Source organism: Artibeus jamaicensis, unplaced genomic scaffold (assembly GCF_021234435.1).
Source record: "Artibeus jamaicensis isolate MK-2021 breed Jamaican fruit bat unplaced genomic scaffold, CSHL_Jam_final scaffold_474, whole genome shotgun sequence".
In the NCBI taxonomy this organism is placed as follows: domain Eukaryota; kingdom Metazoa; phylum Chordata; class Mammalia; order Chiroptera; family Phyllostomidae; genus Artibeus; species Artibeus jamaicensis.
In genome coordinates this window covers 353,145-374,649 of record NW_026522046.1, presented here as the reverse complement: position 1 = coordinate 374,649, position 21,505 = coordinate 353,145, and the positions used below count along the sequence as shown (strand labels likewise).

Genomic DNA, 21,505 nt, shown 5'->3' with positions numbered 1-21,505 from the left:
TCTCAGTTCTCTTATAGTGCAATATTTTTTTTGAATTTTTCAGTACCCTAAAACTCAGGGCACATTTCATCTTTGTTAGTAGCTCTTTGATATACCTTAATCTCTAATGGTGGATTGAAACCACAAGATCATCGTTTTGAGGAAGAAAAGGGTAAAGGAAGCGTTGAAGGGGTCCCTCAGGGTTTTCTGTAGTTGCCATGTTTAAATAAAACAGGAGAGCCTGTTATTTTTTGTTGCCTTTGAAGAAGGGTTTGTCTTTTTATTTTATTATTGGTAGAGAGGACTTTATTCATCATTTTTTGTTCAGCTTCCTCATCTTGTGAATAAACACCCTTAATGAATCTTTGCTATCCCCGACACTGTGGGAGGCCCCGGAGACAACAGATATGAAGAAATACAGCCATTACAGCCATTGCCTTTAATAGCCTTAGGAGCATAACCTGAACATGTTACGTGGAGATACTTGCAGCACGCACAGAGAATTGAATAATGCATTTCATAGTACGTGCCTCTGAAGAGAGAAGAGAGTGAGCAAACCTTTCCGACATAGGTGATGTATTTCATCTGGATGGGTAATTGGGAGCGGATGGCGATAACGGGGGAAACCTTTCTCGTCAGAGGGAGAAGCATGCGTAAAGGTGAGGGTGGGAGGGCAAGGAATCGCCTGGTGGCTGCGGGACGTTCACTGTTGCCGCAGTGGGGAGTGCCAGTAGGTAGGAGAAGAGGCCAGGAGCCAGACCAAATGGTCACGTAAGTTGTGTAAAGGAATTTAGATTTTATATCAGAAATAATGGAGAACTAACTGTTGAAGAAGTTTTAGATTTTTATTGAGGGACTTACTCTGGGGGCTGGGTCAGTAAAGGATCGGAAGGGGCGAGACTGAAGGCTGTTGTTCAGCAGTGGTCATATTAGGAGATGAGGAGGCTTGAGTGGGTGGCAGGGGGCAATAGAGACACAGAGAGGAGGGAGATGAGGCCTGACGTGGGGGCCACGTTTATGGAGTTAGTATGGGACAGATTTGAGATGGATGGAGACTTGGTGTCACAAACTATGGAAAGATGAGAGCCAGCTAGAATATGTTAAGAATTCTAAATTATTGCCTTTTACATTATTCACAATTCTCTGTTATGAAGGCCAGTTTAAGGTTATACAGAAGCTGAAGGTCCTAAATTAGGGCAATGATAATGGGTATGATGAGGTTATTGAGAGCTTACTGAGACAAACCACTATAAAATATAAATCACTTTTGGAGAGTAGTGGATTTGTAGGTGCTGAGAGAAGAACCAGGTGTTACTGTGTTTATGCCCAGTACTTCTTGGTTTTGGGGGTGTTCCTGCCTGAAATCAGTAAGTTAGAAATGAAGGTTTTCCATGTTCACAGCCTGGCACTTCTGACTGTGGAACATCAAGGGAAGAATTAAATGCTGCAGAGTTGAAGGAACAGGAACTCTCTGCTCACTGCTTCCTGGGCTTCCTGCTGGAGGTCAGGCTTGTCCTGACTGTTGACTAGTCTTTTCTCGCTTGATTTTGCTTCCTCAGGAGTCTGTATAATTAGCCAAGTGAACTAGAACTGGTCCTTCTTGGAAACACGGTTTGAAATAATTAAGCCGAACTTAAACTCATCTTACTGTCTGTGTAGGAGATAACATTTCCTATGTCATTTGTGACCTTTAACACCCACCTTGTTTGGATTTGTCTTCTCTGTTGTGTTTTGCTTTGCTTCCTTCCCATCTGTTGTCACCCTGTGTGTAGTGAGTAGTTGCTTACTCCTCATCAGATTTTATGTTAATTTGGAAGATGCAGGGAGCAGAGTCTTTGAGAACTAAACATGATTTTGTGTATGATTCATAATTATTACGTGAGTGAATGAAAGAAGGATATACTTATATGTATTTAAGCAGGAATTATTTTGAGTAGGTTTTTGTTGTCCACAGTCTTTTATAGCTGATAAGATGACATGAGAGAGCATGATTCACTGGAATCAGGCCAGAGAGGTTTCTGCTGGGAACCAGAGCTGTGGAATAGACATGTTTTCCCCTTTTTAAAGCATTATTGAAACTGAAAAATCTAATTAAAATTTTATAAAAATTATTTAAAAATCATACCACCCCCTCTCAGTGACCACGGTATTATTGACACTTTGATCTCACTCTCAGCGTTTTTTGTGTGCTCTCTACGTTTTGGGTATTTGTGGACATTGAGCTCATGGTGTCCATCTCCTTTGCAGAAACCGTGCCTGTCTCACGGTGGAGTGGTCCCAGTAGGGTGAGGTGACATGGTGATGTGGCAAAAGCATGTCGCTTTCCGTTATAGTGTAGTGTCTGGGGATCAGATTCCAGTTCTGCCACGTATTTTCTCTGGGATTTCAGGGAGATGATTTCACTACCATGGGCCTTTCCATGGCCCTCAAGTCTTTCCATCTGTAGGTGGTGACAGTATCAACCTCTTCATCACTGTTTTGAAGATAAAATGAGACAAAGATATGTACTGGCTCACAGTGAGAGTCTGCAAGTTGTTACCAATCTTCTTTATTCATGTTGTTTTGACCTTTGTTTTTCAGTGAACAACAAGACTGTGAAATTGCTCAGGAAATCCAGGAAAAGCTGGCTATTGAGGCAGAGAGACGACGCATTCAGGAGAAGAAGGACGAGGTGTGACTCAGTCATTGCCCCACACCCAGTGGAGGAAGGGCTGCTCAGCTCCGGAGCGTTTCTTCTCCGTGTCCATGGGCTCGGTGGGGGGTCCCTGGGTGGGCAGCGGAACTCCCCTCTTCTGGTGCACAGTCCAAGTACCGCCCTCCACGGACCATTGTCTGTTGCCCCTCAGTCGGTTGCATGTGGTGAAATCCTAAATGACGATAATGGGTAATTTAATATAAAGTGTGACTTAGTTTCCCAGGGCTGCTGTAACAAATCCCCACAGACTTGGTGGCTTAAAACAAGAGGAATTTATTCTGTCATATTACGGAGGTTAGAAACTGAAATGGAGGTGTTGGCAGGGCCATGCCTCATCCTAGGTTCCGCTGGCTCCTGGCAGTCTTTGGCATTTCTTGGTTTGTGGCTGTCCCACTTTAGTCTCAACCTCCATTTTCACACGGCCTCCTACCCTGTGTCTCTGTGTCCTCTTGTTTTCTAATAAGGACACCAGTCAGTGGGTTGAGGACCCACCCCAATTCTGTAGACCCCTCTTAGCTAGTTGTATTTGCAAAGACCCTATTTCCAAACAAGATCACATTCCAAGGTCCTTGACAGAAATGAATCCTTAAGGGACACTGTCCAGCCAGCCCAGGGTGCCTGTCCATGGGCTCTTCCCACGGCTCAGTGGGACCAGACTTGAGTACAGTCTGGACAGCGGTCAGGAGCGGCCGCTGCGAGAGGCCGAGCAGTTGTCGCTCGCACTCTTTTTGTGAATTGTTTCACTTCCCTGTGATATGCCCACTCAAAGCACTGATTGGTTTGATTCTGTATATATTTTTAAATTGTATAATTTTGAAAACCCCAAATGGCTAAAATTAGCAATAGTGTCTGATTTGCAAAATTTGAATATGCAGTTATCCCTTACTTTTCTGTTTTCAGCATTTCTTATTTTCCACTTTGTAGTAAGTGATTTACTACTTTGTAAACAGTGATTTATCATTTTTAATAGCAGAATGGTTATATGCTTGGTTGTATAATTACAAGTGCTTTTCAGGGTTAGAGAGGACACTCTTAATAATTTACATAAATTGGGACTGTCCTCAGCTGTCTGGCACCAATTAAGTAGATCTAGTCAGGGTCACCAGGAAACTGGTCTCTGTACACTGCCATCCCACTGAGCCACCCTGGTGCCCGTAGGCCTCCTGTGCATTGCCAGGTGAGAGTGAGACACCTGGTATGAGTGTATTTAGCTGATTCTTTAAGAAACAAACCATGGTCTGTGGTAACCAGAACTGCAGGTGAGGACTAGGGATCGCTTTTCACCCTTCCTCTTACCAGCACAGCAGCCCTTTCTTACTACAGAGTGTGTTGCTTCTCTATAGTCAAGACTGCTGTGGGGATGAAACTGGGAACTGAAAGAAGTGATTATGTCTTGTAGACAGGAACGCTTCTATTCAAAAATAACAGAGTAATGGTTGGCTTCTCATAAATGCTGTTGGTGTCCTATGATTTTCCTCCCCACCCCTCCACCCCATTCAGGGAAAAACGGGTGCTAAGAGAAACCAAAACACTTTATTTTAGGAATGTAGACTCTGAATAGCAATCAATAAATAATTTCATGATACTGTATAAAGTAAGCAGTGTAGTGAATAACTTCATTTTTCAGATGAAGAAATTCTGACCTGACCTGGCCGGTGTAGCTCAGTGGATTGAGCATGGGCCTGTGAAGCAAAGGGTCGCCAGTTCGAGTCCCAGTTAGGGCATGTGCCTGGGTTGCAGGCCAGGTCCCCAGTAGGGGCCACATAAGAGGCAACCACAACATTGATGTTTTTCTTCTACCCTTTCTCCTTCCCCTCTCTCTAAAAATAAATAAATAAAATATTAAAAAAAAAAAAGAAATTCTGACCTGAAGAAGTGATTGGCCCCAAACTATATAATAAGATGCCAGAGAAATGTGTGTACAGTATAGACTGAATGCTCCTGACTTAGATATACTGTGACACGACATAAAACATGTAGACTTTGGAGTCAGCTGCCCTGGTCTTGAATCTCAGCTGGTCATCTTTTAGCTGAGATGACTTAACCATGTAGAAACTCAGGTTCTAAATTGGGGAAGTCATGAGTTATGCATAATTTAAAGAGCTGTTAGGAGGTATAAATAAGATTATGTATATAAGGCAAATTAGCATGTCTAGCCTTGTTATGGTATAATTTTATTGTGTCTTTTTTAACAGAGCTCAGATGTAAAGAAAGTAGCATTTCCTTTCGGGAGACAGATGTTGAAAAGTAAAAAAATAGAAAAAAAAGGGAAGGAAAAAGATGTTAGTATTCTTACCAGCACTGTGGCCTCTCCCCTTTCTCGCTTCCCTTTCCCCTCTTTTCTCTTTATTCCTTCCTCCCCACTTTCCTTCCTTCTTTCTTCTTCTTTTTAAAACTGTTACAGTGTCTTGAATATGGTAGTTGCATGTTTTTCTAGGCGCCCTGTTGAAAGGGCTTGTAGCCTTGGGGAATACTGGACTGTGTGCGTTTGTGATTAGTGAAAGTGCTCTGATTTCACCGGGTCACAGGCATAAGCATTTGTCAGTGTTTAATAAAACCAAGGAATGTTAGTTTAGTTACTTTAACTTAGTTATTCTTAAATAAAACTCTTAAGTAAGAATGTGTGTGAGACAGACAGTAAGAGAGAGAATACCCGTAGATATGTTTGTATGTCTTTGAACCTAGGTCCAAATGTATGTGAAACTTTTAGAGAAAAACTTCTTTTTTTTTTTTTTACACTTAAGTAAACAGCATGGTCAGCCATGTTATAAAAAGTCTGTGGCACTAGTCCAACAATTTGAAATCATTTATAATATGAACTCCTCAGGGATAAACTTAGTAACTAATTTACATTAAAAGTTAAACTAGTAGGAACTATGGTACTTTTTTATAGCATTCTTACACTGATTAGAATTCCATGTTTTAGAAGAATTTTTATGTAAGTTGGTATAATTTGGGGGATAGCTCAAATAGTAATACATTTTAGGACTAAAGTTTTCCCCTATGTTTGGCACTTACTAAAAATAAGTTAATACATATATGGCCATAAAGGGGGAGTGAATGGGAGGCTTCTGGTTGAGAAAAAGTCTTCTCTGCCTTCATCCTGTTTACATTGGTGTTTTTACATCCATAGAATGGGAATTATCTTGTTTTCCTGGTTTTAAAGAGTAACTCTGTGGGATTATACCTGCTTTGAGTTCCCTGCTGAGTTAGATGTTAATACATCTGTTGCTAATTGGTAAGGAATTTAGCAGTCTGATGGAATGGCTTTCTTTTTTTCTTCTTTCTGACAGTCATTTGACAATCATAATTTTAGATCTCTTTTGGGTTGTTGTGATACCCAAGATTTCCCCAGGAGAGGTAACACTGATATAAAGTCATATGAATCATAACAATACTGTAAGGAAGCCAACACCTTGGCTCAGTGACTTGTCAGCCACTGTGGGAGACGGGCCAGGCCCCTCTGGGCCCCGCGGCCCCTTGTGTGTGCTGATGCCTCTCTCAGGGCGCTCTCTTTGCAGGTCTCGCATTACGTGGTCATTTGCTTCTAATACTCAGTAGATAAGGACTTTCGGGATATTGACCATGTCTTGTTTCTCTGTAGGTCTCTACCAGAATGATTGAAGGGAATCAGTAAATCTTTGTTTTCATTAAAATGACTTTCCTTAGTATTCTAGAGATTTTAGACTGTGCCCTTTCTTATACTCACAGCTTCAGATTTTCGAGTTGGGTGACTTGGATAACAAAAAAGCGAGAGATGAGATGTAATGGTACATTTTTATTTCAGTAGTGTCTTTACTAGAAAATTTTCTGTGTTACAGAATTATTATTTTGTGTGTATTAGTTCAAAGTAAGTCTACCTGATGAATATGATTATATATTTTTTTAAAGGCACGGAAGATAACTTCATAAGGGCTTATGAAGTTTTTTAGGTTAATTTTTCCAAGTTATGTTTTATGGAACACTAATTACATAAGGTTTATATTTTTTATGTAAAAAAGGGCTTTGATCACAAAGTAAATTTGGAGATTCATGAGTTATAGGAAGATAACAGGTTTCTTTTATCAAAGTTTTAGAATATGCTAGTCTGCATTTTGAAGAGTTAGATATAATACATGCTTTCCATTGAATGCTTTGGAATTGTTAAGAGAATCTTTTGTGACCAGTGTTTTTATGAACACAGCTTGGAAAATCCTGTTCCAGACTAACCTTTGACAGGAAGGAAGCTGAAGACCGAGGAGGTTATTTATGTCAAGGGAGAGGAAGCTGCTTCTAAGCATTGTGACTAATAGTTGCCATCACTAACGTGTATCAGGGGAAATTCTTTACGTTGAAGTCTCGCACCTGAACGCACTGCACAGTAACCGTGTTGGGAAGCAGCGGGGAGAACTGACTTAAGCTGAACCGCGGTTGTATTACAGCAGCTATTTTCCATGGAATCTTTCATTCTTTCCCTTCTAAGCCTAGCTAACCTTTGTTACTCAGAAAAGAGCTAAGTGCTTAAAATAAGAAAAGGTTTGGGTGCTAAGGTGCATGCTAACTTATGATTATTGTTTTTCTACTTGATTAAAATCACTTCCTTTGACTAGGTGATGCGTTGTGATGAAAGGGCACCATCCTTGTTTCTCTCCTGGGTCTTCACACTGAGAACGTGACAGCGTATTGCTATGTATTTTTTAGGACTCAATTTAATAGTAAGAAAGCAGTTACAAGGTGTCTGTAGTGTAGTTTAATAATTTCTGCTAACATTTCAATCTGATAATTTTTAAAATATTTTTATTCAGTTATAGCAAAGAAAATGGTTTTTATTTTGTTTGTAAGGCAAACCAGACCACTTAGGAAAATGTAGTGTTGGATGCCTAGTAAACACAACAACTTAGGGAAGTGTTAGCAATTTTTCCTTATTTCTGCAGTGAAAGGTACAGGAATTTGAGAAATTCTATTATAATAGAAACTAGTTTTTAGAGAACAAGGTGTCTGCCCCACCTCTATCTTCCTAACTGATTGATATATTTATTCCTTTGTAAGACATCAAATGTAATAAACTTGGCTCAGTGGCTGGCACCTGGTAATACTCACAGATTGGTTCAAATGATACATAAGGGAATCAAGAAATTTAACTTTAAGATCGAGTAGTTCAAACTCTTTATTATGTGGGTAGAGAATTGAAGCCCACGGAAGCCCATTTTAGTGGTTAACACTTCTTTCCCAGTGTCTCTAAAGCATCTCTGCTTGAACTGGAAGGAAAAAGAAAGTCATCTAAACCTCCAGACTCGGGGATCTTTTTCCATTCAAGAGTTAGAAGTTCAGATTTCTTTGCCTGAAAATCACGTGTGTGCTTAGTAGGACTGTGTTCTTTACTCCTTATTTTGAGTAGCAGCATTTTGTAAGTATCCCCACTCATGCTTGACCCTATAAAATGGGCTTGTAGATGGATTATTTATCCAGCTGTGTATGCATGTATCTTGCACACAGTTTTATGAGAAGCCTCTAGCAGAGGTGTCACTCAAAGGCAATGTGTTAATAGAGTATGTATGAGTTTGAATTTAGGCATTATTTAATTTAAAGTGAGATTTGTAAGCTTGTTTTGGTGAACATTAAAAGCAGAATATATGGATAATCATTGCTAATTTACCTACCTTCAGTATTCAACTTATTTCTACACTGATGTGAAAGAAATTGATTTATTCAGATGAGTTTTTTAGATTTGCCTTGCTGTCTTAGTATATTCTTCATTTTGACTGATTCAGAAAAATTGAAAAAGAAAGAATAGTAATCACTTCTTGCTTCAAAATTTACATGAACACTTGAGCATTTTTTGTATTCCTTATTATAAATATAAAGACATAAGCAGCGCAGACTGCCTGTGATTCTTACTACTGTTTGCCCCATTGAGTATTGTTGCCGTGTTTGTATCAGCCTTTAAGAATCTGGTGACACTGTGGGCCTTCTCTTCAGAAAAGTGTACATGAAACAAAGTTTATGTGCCTTTTTTGGTGGGCTTTCATAGAAATAAACTTAGGATCCAGAACACTGTCAGTCTTCAGCTTAAAACTTTGAATAACCTAATCCTTCATTTCTTACATTATATAAACTCCAGACTTCTTAAGACTGTCTGTAAGGAATGCCTATGATTTAGCCCTAGACTGTTTTTCTAGTCTCACCTTTCTCTGCAACAGTCCACATCCTGTGTTCTAATTAGACCGTGGGTCATTCTGCAGATTGACCAATTAAAATACTCAAGATTTTGCTGATGTTCTTTTTACTTACTTTGCCTGTTGGAATCCAGTTCTTCAAAATCTAACATGGGAGCAAAGCCCTGACTAATTCCTTTAAGGAGAAATAATACTCACTTTTGTATTCCCAAAGACACTTGTTACACCCTTTTGAGGCTTTATAGTTTAATTGTATTGCAGTTGTTTGTGTACACCTTTTTTTAGGGGGATGGCAGTATTTTAGGGGACAGGATCAGAATGTCATTTATCACTGAGTAACTGCTGAAAATTTGCCTGGAGGTGTTGTGAAGGGGAGATGGGAGGAAGACCATTTCTCTTTTTCAGTTAAAACAGTGGTACTCTGGCGCAAAGTTAAATCAGGATCAGCCAAAACTTCTTCTAAAAGTATTTAAATTAAATTACAAACGCAACTTACAAAGTTTTATGGATTACTGCACCCTTGTCTACACAGACTTACTGAATCATCATCTTGGAAAAAGGGTCCACCAATATAAATTTTTGTTGTATAACCAACTTTAGGAATACTGGCTTCGAATATCTTCAGATTGAGTTAGGTTTCCATTTTAATTTTTAAAAAAAGCCTTCCTCTCTCCTCTAGATCTTGGGACACCCTGTAGGGCAGTCATCTGTGGCATTCGAGTTGCATGAGCTTAACGCCAGAGAGTCCGTCATAGGCAGAGCCTGCCCACAACAGCTTAGGGGTGGAATGTGGAACCGTTGAGCTGCAGGGTCGTTGTCTGGAGTTGGCTCATGCTTCGGTAATATTTATCTTCATTCTTACTATATTTGCAGGATATTGCTCGTCTTTTGCAAGAAAAGGAGTTACAGGAAGAGAAAAAGCGCAAGAAACACTTCCCTGAGTCCTCGGGAGCCAATGTTTATGGAGAGAGTTACTATTATGAAGATGGAGGTAACATTGCCCACGTCATGATCTGCTCTATCCTTAGATTCAACCGCGAGACAGCCCTTTAAATTTGTCGATAAAGGGACCATGGGGGCCATTTAGATTTGTGGTGGAATTCTGTCTGAATGTAAGGAATTCATGTGTTCCTTCCTGGACGACAGAGCCATTTTCAGGGCTATTACAGCTTGAATACACTTTTGTAAGATTTGGCATGTATTCTGTGCTGTTGCCCCTGGGAACGCTGTTGTTACATCCTTAGCACATAACCTGGGGTGTGGAAAATAGTGGGCTTGGCCTGTCTCAAGGAACTCTGGTTAGGAGGTTTGAAGTGGCCAAGCGGTACAAGTAATAAAGAAGGTAGGTGCACTTTCTTTCATTAGTTGTGGGATAACACAGCTTTTCCCCACGCATGTTGTGTTTTAAACAAGCTGATGATTTAGCCTGTTGATGACAAGTTAAAATTTATGATTCTCTGGTCATTATTTTGCTCCTGGTGCATTCTTTGCTATTTGGTTACCATATAGAAAACTTTCTGAGGGAACAAAGTCCCTTTCAAGTTCCTCCTTCTAGTGCCTGTGCTTGCGTCTGGTGGTGGCAGTTTTCGTGGTGGTGGCTCTTCCCCTTCAAAGTGTGTTGGGAAACGAGCATCTGCAAATAATTGCTCAGCCCTTCCTAAAGATCTGTCAAAAGAAAGACATTCCCTGTAGTTTCTAGTAACAGTGTTTATGGTAGCCCAGCTCAAAGAACATACTTAGGATGACAAATTCTGAAGACTGCTTTGAGAAAGTAAAGATTTTAAGTTCAGTGAGTTCAGCGGTCCATGCAAACTAATTATCAATTGCCTCTATAATTTCATTGTAAAATGTAAGTAAGTAGATGTTTGTCTTTAATAAGTAGAATGAGGGGCATGTGTATATAGATGATAGGACCGTCACAGTTTAGGTAAATCTTGCTCAGTTACATTGTTGCCCTAAATTGATCGTACTCAGTAGAACTCAGCTCTGTGGCATAAATGGTAAGCAGGCTGGTTCTGTGTTTATTGTTTGCTCTGCTCTTCTTCTGTATGTGAAATGCCCGGCTCTTTTTTGATATCCAGTTTTCTTGCACTGGCTTTTCTAATGCAATCAGGCATTACAGCATTTGAAAAGAGAAATTACTGCCACATTTTTCTGTACAAGAGACCAGAAGGTAAAGAGTTATTCTTCAGACTTAATTAAAATCTTAGAAATGTGATCTGGTGTTTTTCATTTGTTTTTATTTTTAATTCTGCTCTGGAGGCATGTTCACTGCAAATAAAAGTAACTACTTTAAACTTATAAGTCTATAAAAACATTAGGATGGCAAGTAATGAAGTACCCTGAAATACTAATTTCAGCCTTTCCATGTTAAAGCCTATACTAACTTGAATTGGAACTCACACCTACTTGTTTTGACCAGAGTACCGTTATCCTGATTCATATGTGTAGGGCAGAAATTAGTGGATTTCCAGGGACACCTAAAAGTTAAAAAAGAATTTTTCTATGTTTTAACCGCTTTTGTAAACTTAAAGACATTGGCATAGATGCCACTTTTTTGTAGTTGGAGGGTGTTGAAAATAGGAAGTATCGATCTCCTGAGCACATGCATGTAAACACTGAAATTTGTCTCTCAGTTGCGTTGTCCGGAGAGATTATTTGTTGCTGAGCATGTGATCCTTATTTATGCCTTTGGGCTTCAATAAGTTGAAGTCACAGAACCCACAGTGCAATCTAGTTCATCCTTACAGAGCAGTCCTGTGTTCTTTTCAGTGGCCTTTCCCAACACATGACAGGTGATCTCCCACTGTTCTTTTCTATCTTTATACAATGTGATTTTGCCTTACTTACATAATAATCACAATATGTTACTACATAAGTGGTCTTTTCAGCTTTTATTTTACTTAAAATTTAATAAATTAATCTTTTGAAATGATCATTTTTAGATTTTGTACAAATTTGTAAATACATCAAATATCTCAGATTTATATAAACTGAAATGGTCTACCTTACTCATTTTTGAATCCATGTTTTTCTTTCAAAGATACTTACCTGTGTTGAAGGTATATTAATGATTTTTTTTAAGTTATGGTGTTTGGAATCATAGATCTAAGGAAATTATTTATTATAAATCACTAGCCTTTTTCTCATTTGTAAAATGGGATTATAATAATATATCCTTCTCGTGGATGTTGAGAAGATCAAATAATGTGATTTTGGTGAAGACATAAACTCTCAAGCACCATTATTTATACACATTTTAATGTTATGTGTGTATAACATGGTATTTTTATAGCTAAACAAAAATCTTATTTTGAAAGACAAACATGGAGGCACAAAAATAAAATTGTGTGTGTGTGTATATATATATTCATATTTATGTATGTGTATATACATATATTGGCTATAAGGAAGTCAATTATATTTGCCAAATAACTTTTTCTGAAGAAACATACAAGTCTCAACACTTAACTGAAGAGGGTTTGAAAGGATTCAAAGAGGTTTCCCCCACCTGTCTTTTTTTTTTTCTTTCCCAGATTTAAGGATATCATAGCAAGTGAACTAGGCAATAAGTATTTTTATCCCATCAACTCTGTGCAAATGTAATAACAGCTCTGCTTTAATTCTTTAACACATTTCCCTAAAGTAAAACTACTAATATTATTTGACTTTTCAGAAAGAGTTTAAAAACGACAGTAACAAGAAAACAATCACAGCCTCACTGATCCATGTTGAGAACAAACCCTTCTTGTTTGGTTCGGCCTTAAAGGCAGCCCTCACCGGGCAGCTCTCTTTGCCACTGTGAAGCTTTGTTCCCTAGATGGGCCATCCTCTCAGTAGCTGGTCTGTGCTGGCTTCATTCACAGCAGGAGTCAATTGGTTCTTTCTCAGTTGTCAAGATACACTTAAAATAATAGTTTGTTTAAAAGAGTAGATAGTTTTTTTTAATCACATAGTAAGTATTCTGTTGTTTCACTTTTATTGTTATGTAAAAAATTAATTTAATAGTAAATTATGAAGATAAGTACTGTTCCTGATTTTTTTAGAAGGCATCTTAATTTAAATGTCACCTTTGAAGCAAATTTTCTTTTCAAATTCAGGAGGAAACAATTCAAAGTGTTTGAGAAGCTTACGGCATCAGTGAGCCATTTAGCATGTATCTTCCCTTCCTCTGCACCTTTATTACGTTAACAACGACACACTTAAAAACAAACAAAACTCATAAGGCCAAACAAACAACAAAACCTAGAAACTAAGAAATATCTGGTCAGCTTAGTATAGCTGTTTCAAAGACGATTCAGCAAGTGGCTAATTCCATCTGTCTTAGCAATTTTCCATGGAATTAGGATGTCTTATTATTATTTTGAAAGTAATAATAATTAAGAGTCTTAGAAATGTTAAAAACACTTTGCAAAGTGCATAATATTTACTTCACACCGTGCTTGCGCCCCCGCGAGACCTGACAAGAGCACCCGCCGCTGCTTTTGAATATCGCGTTAAACTGAGCGGCTTGTATATTTAGCCGCACTGTATTTTTATGCAGAGATTACAGAATCATCACATGTTTTTGAAATGAGTTTAGGAAATGAGTCCTTTCTACGTATTCCATCCAGTATCCCTGTTTAATTTTTTCCTCCACCACGTTTCAAGCAAGGTTGGGAGCAGAATTATCCAAAGATAACAGCGAGATTCACTCATTTAAAATTATCCTCTCCTTCATTCTCCTCCACGTCAAACTGCAGTATGGCTGGGATTGTTTGCTTTGGCCACCCAAAGGGAAATGAAAGAGGAATACTAAAATCCGTGGATCATTTCTCTGAACTCCGTGGAAACTATCAACATTCTGATGTTGATTTATTGTTATTTCCAAGAAGAATATTTGAAAGCCTCTGACCGGAATCACAAAGCTTAGTTTTTTCTATTTTATGAGATTCCCTCAACTGCCATTTTTCCCTCACATACTAGTTCCAAATTGGTTTTGTAAGTATAATTTAACATTTAATGGCTGTAATTTTTGTTATTGGCAAATATTAAAGTACTTTGTTAACTTTTCCTAATCATGATTAAGCTCTTCTTTCAGATTTATTTCACTTAATTTTATGTTTTTACCTTTGTGGTTATACACCCAGAGTCCTTCCAGTAAATGCCTATCCCCTGTTTTCAGTTTCAGTTGAAAAAATCCTCTCCATTTTAAAATAGGCTAAACGTGGTCCCTGTATCAACCATACAGTGAGTTCGATCACATTGAGTTAACCTGCATTTCTGTTTTTCACATTCTTCCGCCTCCACTCAGACCAGCCACGGTCAAGGAGGGCAAGGGAATTGGGTTCTGGACTGTCAAGGTCTTGCAAACACCCAAGTAATGAAAAGACTGTGAAGCAGAGAAAGGAGAAGTCCGAACATCCGCCGGAGAACTTGGATGAACTGGAAGACCATCGTTTATCAGAGAAATCTCTGTCCTCTAGCTCAAGCAAAATGAGGGACCCTCCCCAAATTAACACTGAGCAGTGTGAAAGGAAATGGTCTGGCCATGAGAGGCCCCGGAGACCTCCTCTTCCCAAGATCAGTGGTGAAGTGTTTCTGAGTACCGAGTTTGATGACTGGGAGGCCAGCAGTAGCCATCGAACTCGGAATTGGGAAAAGCAGTCTGGACACCAAAGCGGACTTCCACCAAAGTCTTCTCGAAAAGCAGGAGCTCACCACAAGGAGGCTGTGTATGGGAGGGAGCGTGGGCCCAGGGAGCATGGGCCCAGGGAGCACGGGCCCAGGGAGCACAGGCCCAGGGAGCGCGGAGAGAGGAGGCCCAGGCCCAGGACTCCTCCCTTCTCAGACAGTGAGGAGCTGCTCGAACTCCATGACACAGGTAATAAAGGCAGCTACTAGAAGGCCACCTGGAGCCAACTTTTGCGTAAGGTATTCACTTACTCACCAGTCAGTGTGAAGAAGGAAGGTACTTGTAACTGTCCTTTTCTGTTTGCCCAGAGAACACCCTGATTCGTTACAGGGTTCCTCCAGCCCTGGTTGCAGTGGCTGTGCTGTCCATCCCAGATACAGTTCTTCACTTGCCAAGGTCATACGTCAGAGATTCGGATACCAGTCAAACCTCCCGAATTTCTGGTTTTCCTACAGTGACTCCAAAGATCTGGTGACGCTGCCTTCATAGTATTTGCCTAAACAGAAGACCCCCGAGGCTGGGGTTCTAGGTCTTCTTGACCTTATATTTCCCTTCTGAGATTGGATTAGGAGGCAGTCTCTTAACACAGTGCTTTTCTATTGTGGACCTGAGTCTATTTTCATCAGAATCAGCTGAGCTGTTTTCTAAAAATGAGATCTTTGGGTTTCACATATAGTACCATCTCTGGACTGTGGCCTGGCATTCCGAGCTTGTTTTAGACCTGAGATGATGGTTATGTACTTAGGGTTTGAAAATCCTTACCTTAGGGGGCTTTCTGTGCCTAATGTCCTTCTACTCTAACTCTCCAGTTGGTGTTCTGAGGTGCCAGTATCAGGTAAGTTCTTGGTGTAGGCTCTTTACTTTATTGCACTTCACGGACATTGCATTTTTTACGAATTGACAGCAAGACCTTCCACCAGCAACAAGGTTATGACCCACTGTATTGCTGTATGCACTCAATTGTGATGGTGTGGAACCAAATTTGTACCGTCTCCAAGATACACCTGTAGTTGTACAGGAATGAAGAGAACATTAGGCTTAAGTGTTAAATTTCTGGCATGTCCGAGGCTTAAATCTGAAGTCTATCATTGACACAGTAATACTTCTTTCTATTTTTGTCTGGAAACCTTGTGGCTGTACCACTATAAGTCATAGCACTACTCTGTCTGGTATTTTAATTTGACCTTGCTTATCACCCTGGATCTATGGGGTTGGCTAAAAAGTTCATTCGTTTTTTTTCATAAGATGGCTCTACTAGTAATTAGTTGTCTTTAACTTCAATTGAAACAATTTTATTAGATTGTATTGTGACAGCTGTCATATCAGTGTGCATTAAAAACATACCAAAATTAGTGAATTTTTGTAGTCATTTTAATATTGAAGATGGAAGAAAATAAGCAATATTTTTGACATACTATGCTTTATTATTTCAAGAAAGGTAAAAATGCAACTGAAACTCAGAAAAAGATTTGTGCAGTATATGGAGAAGGTGCTGTGACTGACTGAACATGTCAAAAGTGGTTTGGGAAGTTTTGTGCTGGAAATCTCTTGCTGGACAATGTTCCATCCAGTCAGGTAGACCAGTTGAAGTTGATAGTGATTGAGACTTTAATTGAGGACAGCATTCTACCATGTGGGAGATAGCCGACATACTCAGAATATCTAAATCAATAAAGTTATTGGTGAAAATGAGAACTGTGCCTTTTATTTTACAGAAAAATCATACAGACTTTTTGGCCAACCCAGTGTTTTACTCTCACTGAGCTTTTAGAGAGGCGAGGGCTGTTGGGAAAGGAGCACCAAGGAAGCATCTGTTCTTCTTTTCTTCTCTATTATTGCTTGGTCAGCCTCTGCTTTTGGTCTGGAATCTGTTCTCTGGGCTGCAGATTCAAGTTGACTTAGATGCTTCTTCCTATTATGTTAATTCTTTAAGTTATTAAAGGACTTGGTTATAAAGAAAATAAAAACTCAGTTCAGCGAGCATACTCAGTATCTGCCACAAATATTTTTGCCTCAGGCTTGTGTTTGCGGGTTTATGCCTAGATCTGGACCTCAGAGAGTTAGTAACTCAAAGCAGATAGATGGATATGTAAACAAGCAATTAGATATACTTTGAACAAAGATCTATGGGGGCATAGAGGAGGAAGTGATGTAATCTATCTAGAGTAGGCTTTATGGGTAAGTTATACTATATTCAGATTTAGAAAGACATGTTGGAGTTCTAAAGGTTTGGGGAGGAATGGTGATTGCACCAGCCTCTATATACTAAACCGTGATTCACAGACCCCACTACTGCAGTTGTAGGCAATTTTTTTTTTTTTTTTACCAACACAGGGGTGCTAATGTGGCTACTACATAGCTGCTTATGTCTATCATTTTGTATTCAGCTTTACAAATTTCATCTTCTTAGCCCTTCTAGGCTAGATTTTGCAAATCTAGCCCTTGTAGGCTAGGTTTTGCAAATCTAATATAAGATCTAGGCACACATGTCTATTCGTAAAGTTATTAGCATAGGCCAAATTTAACTTCGTAATGAAGAAACTAGCAGGATGACAAAGAGCTAGTTCTAAGCCCTTGGACAGGATTTCAGAACCGGTTGAAAAAGGAATGCAAGATAAAATTGCTAGGTTAAGTATAAAATTGGGTAACTTTCTAAAGAGCAGTAACACCATACCAGCTTTGAGGGTCACGTCTCCATTGAGCTGTTCTGTCCTATCAGCCTCCTACCTGCAGGTTAACTAACCCCCATCCTCTCAGAGCTGTAGCTCTTCTGCCTCTTTCTGCTCTGACATTTCCCCAAGGGTCAGACTGGCTTAATACAAAGTAGTCCTGCAGTATGTCAAACAATCTATCAATCACCGTTTTACCTTATTTTTAGCAGAATCTATTTAAAGGTAAGTTTTATTTTTGTTTTTTTGAGGGTCTTTTGTTCTCATACTGGCAAATGATATGCAGAACAAGACAAGCAAGAATTAGATTAAGAAATGAATGTGGAACTTGTGGAATGTGGCTCATCTGACCTTTTGAAAGTGAATTTTCAGACTATGTTTATTTAGGCTACCAAAGTGAGGGGGGGGGTGTTCTGTTCATTTTTTAAATTAATGGTGCCTTTAAAGGTTTTAAAGCATCTCTCTGTTTTCTGTAATGAGGCCTTGGACCGCACTGTCTGAACTGCCTTCTTACCTACTCACAAAAGCTCTCTCTACCTCTTAGAGGACACTGCATTGAGTGGGCAGCCCTGTCGGCTCAGAAACCCGGGAATTATTCTGGGCCGTGGGGATTTTCTGCTTATGACACATGCAAGTTCCAGTGAGGAAGCAAGAGATCAAAGAAACTTTTCCCGCTCTCTACTGGCTTGGTCAAAAAATCCGTTACATTTTTTCCATAAAACAAAAGACATGCCTTTCATTTTCACCAGTAACTTAACCAATTTGGATATTTTGAGTATGTCAGCGATCTCCCACTATTGGCTTCTAGTGGATAGAAAAGGGTGCTGCTAAAGACCTTCCAGTGCATGAGACAGCCCCACAGCAAAGAATTATTTGGATGAAATGTCAGTAGTTCAAGAAACTTCACAAACCATTTTTGTCATGATCGATCAGTCACAGCACCTTCTCCATAAACTGCACAAATCTTTTTTGTGTGTTTCAGTTGTGTTTTTACCTTGCTTGAAGTAATAAAAGCATAATATACTAAGTGTGTTATGCTTTTCTTCCATCTTCAATAGTAAAATAGCTGCACAAAAATTCACCAATTTTAATGTTTTTAAAAAATGCATGCTGATATGACAGCTGTCACAATGTAACCTAACACAGTTGTGTTGAATGAAGTTAAAGACAAGCACTGCTAGAGCCATTGTATTGAAGAAACATAGTGGACTTTTTGGCCAACCCAATATTTGGGGCTTAGGGGGAGGTGTTACCTCAAATTCTAACTATTTTTATTAAGGTACAGTTGACATATAGCATTATACTAGTTTGATGTATACATTATAATGATTCAATATTTATATATATATATTGCAAAATAATTACCACAGTAAGTCTAATTAATATCTGTTACCATACACAGGTACAATTGTGTATGTGTGTGAGATAAGAACTTTTAAGATCTACTCACTTAGCAACTGTCTAGTATGCAATACAGTATTATTAACTACAGTCAAAATATGTATAACATATCCCCATGACTTATGTCTTTATAGCTACAAGTCAGTACCTTTTGACCCTATTAAGATCACTTATTTTGCCCCTACCCTCGTCTCCACCTCAGACACCCAGCAATGTGTTCTGTATCTGATGAGCACATTTTTTAGATTTCTTATATAAATGATATTGTATGATATTTGCCTTTCTCTGAATTATTTCACTTAGCATAATGCCCTGAAGGTCTATCCATGTTGTCACAAATGGTGAGATTTATTTTTTATGGCTGAGTAATATTCCATTGTATATATACACTCATGCGCCTGTAGAGACATGAGCCAGTAGAGATATTTTGGTCAATGACAGACAGTGTATATGATGGTGGTTCTGTAAGACTACAATAGAGCACCAGCCGGTATATCTTGGTTGGAGCATCATCTCATAACTGAAAGGCTATTGGTTCACTTCCCAGCCAGGGCACGTACCAAGGTTGCAGGTTCAGTCCCTACAACCTGGGTATGTCTGGGTACATACGGGAGGCCACCAACTGGTGTTTCTCTCTCACACTGAAGTTTCTGTCTCTCTCCCTTTCTCTCTCTCTAAAAGCAGCGAAAAATATCTTTGTGTGAAAAAAAATCCAATGGATCTGAAAAAAAATCTCTATTGTCTAGTGACATCATAGCCATTCAAGTGTCAGAGCAGGAGGCGTTACTCACCTGTTGGCGGTGATGCTGGGTAAACACACCCGACCTGCCAGTCCAGTAAAAGTGTAACGGTACAATTACATATAATACACAGTACTCGATAATAATAATAAACGATGGTGTTACTGGTTTAATGAATTTACTGTACTCTTACTCATTGTTGAGTGTACTCTTTCTACGTATTAAGAAAAACTTGGCTGTAAAACAGTATGTCCTGCTGTGCCAGCAGCAGCCTCATGCATCTCGTGTTTACCTCGTCTCTTGGTTGCACCATTTTCTCTTGTGCTTGATTTGATCTTTGTGTTGTTCTGCTATACAGGCTCGTAGCCCAGGAGGAGTAGGCCATCCCCTGCCGCCTAGTGTGCAGGTTCTGCCGTCTAGGTTTGTGTGAGTGTGCCCTAGGGTGTTCCCACATCGACCAGGTCACTGAACAGTGCATTTCTCAGAACTGTTGTCACTGTTCAGTGGCACAAGGCCGTACTCCTTTGTCCACTGATCTGTTGGGGGGCTGTTAGATTGTTTCCGTGTCATAGATACTGTAAACGGCGCTGCCATAAACGGGAGGGGTACATGTGTCTTTTCGAGTTAGTGTTTTTGTTTCCTTGAGATAAATATACAGAATTGGAATTGCTAGATAATGTAGTAGTTCTATTTTTAAGTTTTCAAGGAATATCCAAACTTTCTCACAATGGTTGCACCGATTTATATTCCTACCAGCAATGCACAAGGGTTCCCTTTTCTCCACATCCTCACCAGCACTTTGGTTTTGGTACTAGCAATTCTAACAGGTGTTTTAATTTGTGTTTTCCTGTTGACTAGTGATGTTAAGCACCTTCTCATGTACCTATTGACTATCTGTATGTCTTGTTTTGAAAAAATGTCTATTCAGATCCTATACCCATTTTTAATCATATATATATTTTTTTGTTACTGAGTTTTATGAATTATTTACATATTTTGGATATTAACCTCTTACCAGATATGTGATTTGCAAATATTTTCTTCCATTTAATAGGTTGCCTTTTGATTTTGTTGATGATTTCTTTTGCTGTGAAGAAGCTTTTTGGTTGGTTGGTTCCACTTGGGTTTTTTTCTTTTGTTGCCTTTGCTTTTGTTGTTGAATAAAAAGAAAAAAATCATCTCCAAGACCAATGTCAAGGATCTTATTGCCTAAACTTTCTTGTAGCAGTTGAGTTAATTTCTGTGTATGATGGAAGGCGGTGGTCCAGTTTCACTATTCTTTCCCCGTTGTATATTGTTGAGTCTTTTGTTGTAAATGATCATATGTTACAGGTTTTTTTCTGGGTTTTCTGTTCTGTTCCATTGATTACTGTGTTTTTACCTGCCAGGAGGTCACAATCTTCTCAACCTGTCAAGCCAATTAAGAGTGTTGCATTTGTGTGCCTTCTGAGTGTCTTTGATAGATATTACAATATCTTATCACTTAATTCTGTGGTGTAGAGTAAGGCAAAATAGTGCAGAAAGCTTCATGTCTTGAAATCTGAGCATATCCCTCTGTATTGTTTCTTTCACTCGATGGCAAAATTGAAGGAGCAAGACACAGTACGGCCTTCCCTGCCATCCTCGACCAGGTTCCTCGACCAGGTTCTGGGCTGCTCATCCAAGTGCCAGTTTTCTGTAGATGGGAGAAAGGCATAGCCACCTACCCTGTCCACCGACTTTGCCGAATACTTACTTTCTTATATAATTTCATTTATCTTACCTAAAATATTCCTTCCTAGTCATGACCACACTAATCATAACTCAGGGAGGTTTATATTCCACTTAAATACGGCCCAGTCTTGGGAGTGTGCCACGGTCGCGTGACTGTCCCAAGCCACTCAGAAATCTGGGTTGAAGCCAGGCCAGGCCGGCTTAAGACTCAGTAGCTCTAGAAATGATGTGAAGTTGAAGTGGACTCTGTATTCTGGGTGATCGTGTATTAATTGGCCTGAAGCTAAGAAAACCATGTTTAATAGTCTTTTTTTTCTTTTTTGGTGGAAAAGGCAGATGAGTCTGTGGCTTTAGAGTTTACCACAAAGCTAGGTTCAAAGCTCTACAAAGAAAGCCATCCCCATCTAACTTAAACTTTATTCATTTGCCCAGAATTGAGTTGTATTTTCTTTTCTTTACTATTTTCTATTTTTTAAAGC

The 21,505-nt window shown here is 39.2% G+C and overlaps 1 protein-coding gene across 2 annotated transcripts in view; it reads left to right on the top strand.

Annotated features, from left to right (window-relative positions):
• CCDC50 (coiled-coil domain containing 50) overlaps nucleotides 1-21,505 on the top strand; it is a 68,817-nt gene that overhangs the window by 30,450 nt on the left and 16,862 nt on the right. Inside the window, exons 4-6 of one of the 2 annotated variants that reach the window (XM_037131780.2) lie at nucleotides 2,560-2,650; nucleotides 9,703-9,820; nucleotides 14,123-14,692. In XM_037131780.2, the coding sequence (XP_036987675.2) occupies nucleotides 2,560-2,650; nucleotides 9,703-9,820; nucleotides 14,123-14,692 (779 nt within the window). The remainder of the gene's footprint in view (nucleotides 1-2,559; nucleotides 2,651-9,702; nucleotides 9,821-14,122; nucleotides 14,693-21,505) is intronic. The other variant, XM_037131781.2, reaches the window with a different exon arrangement.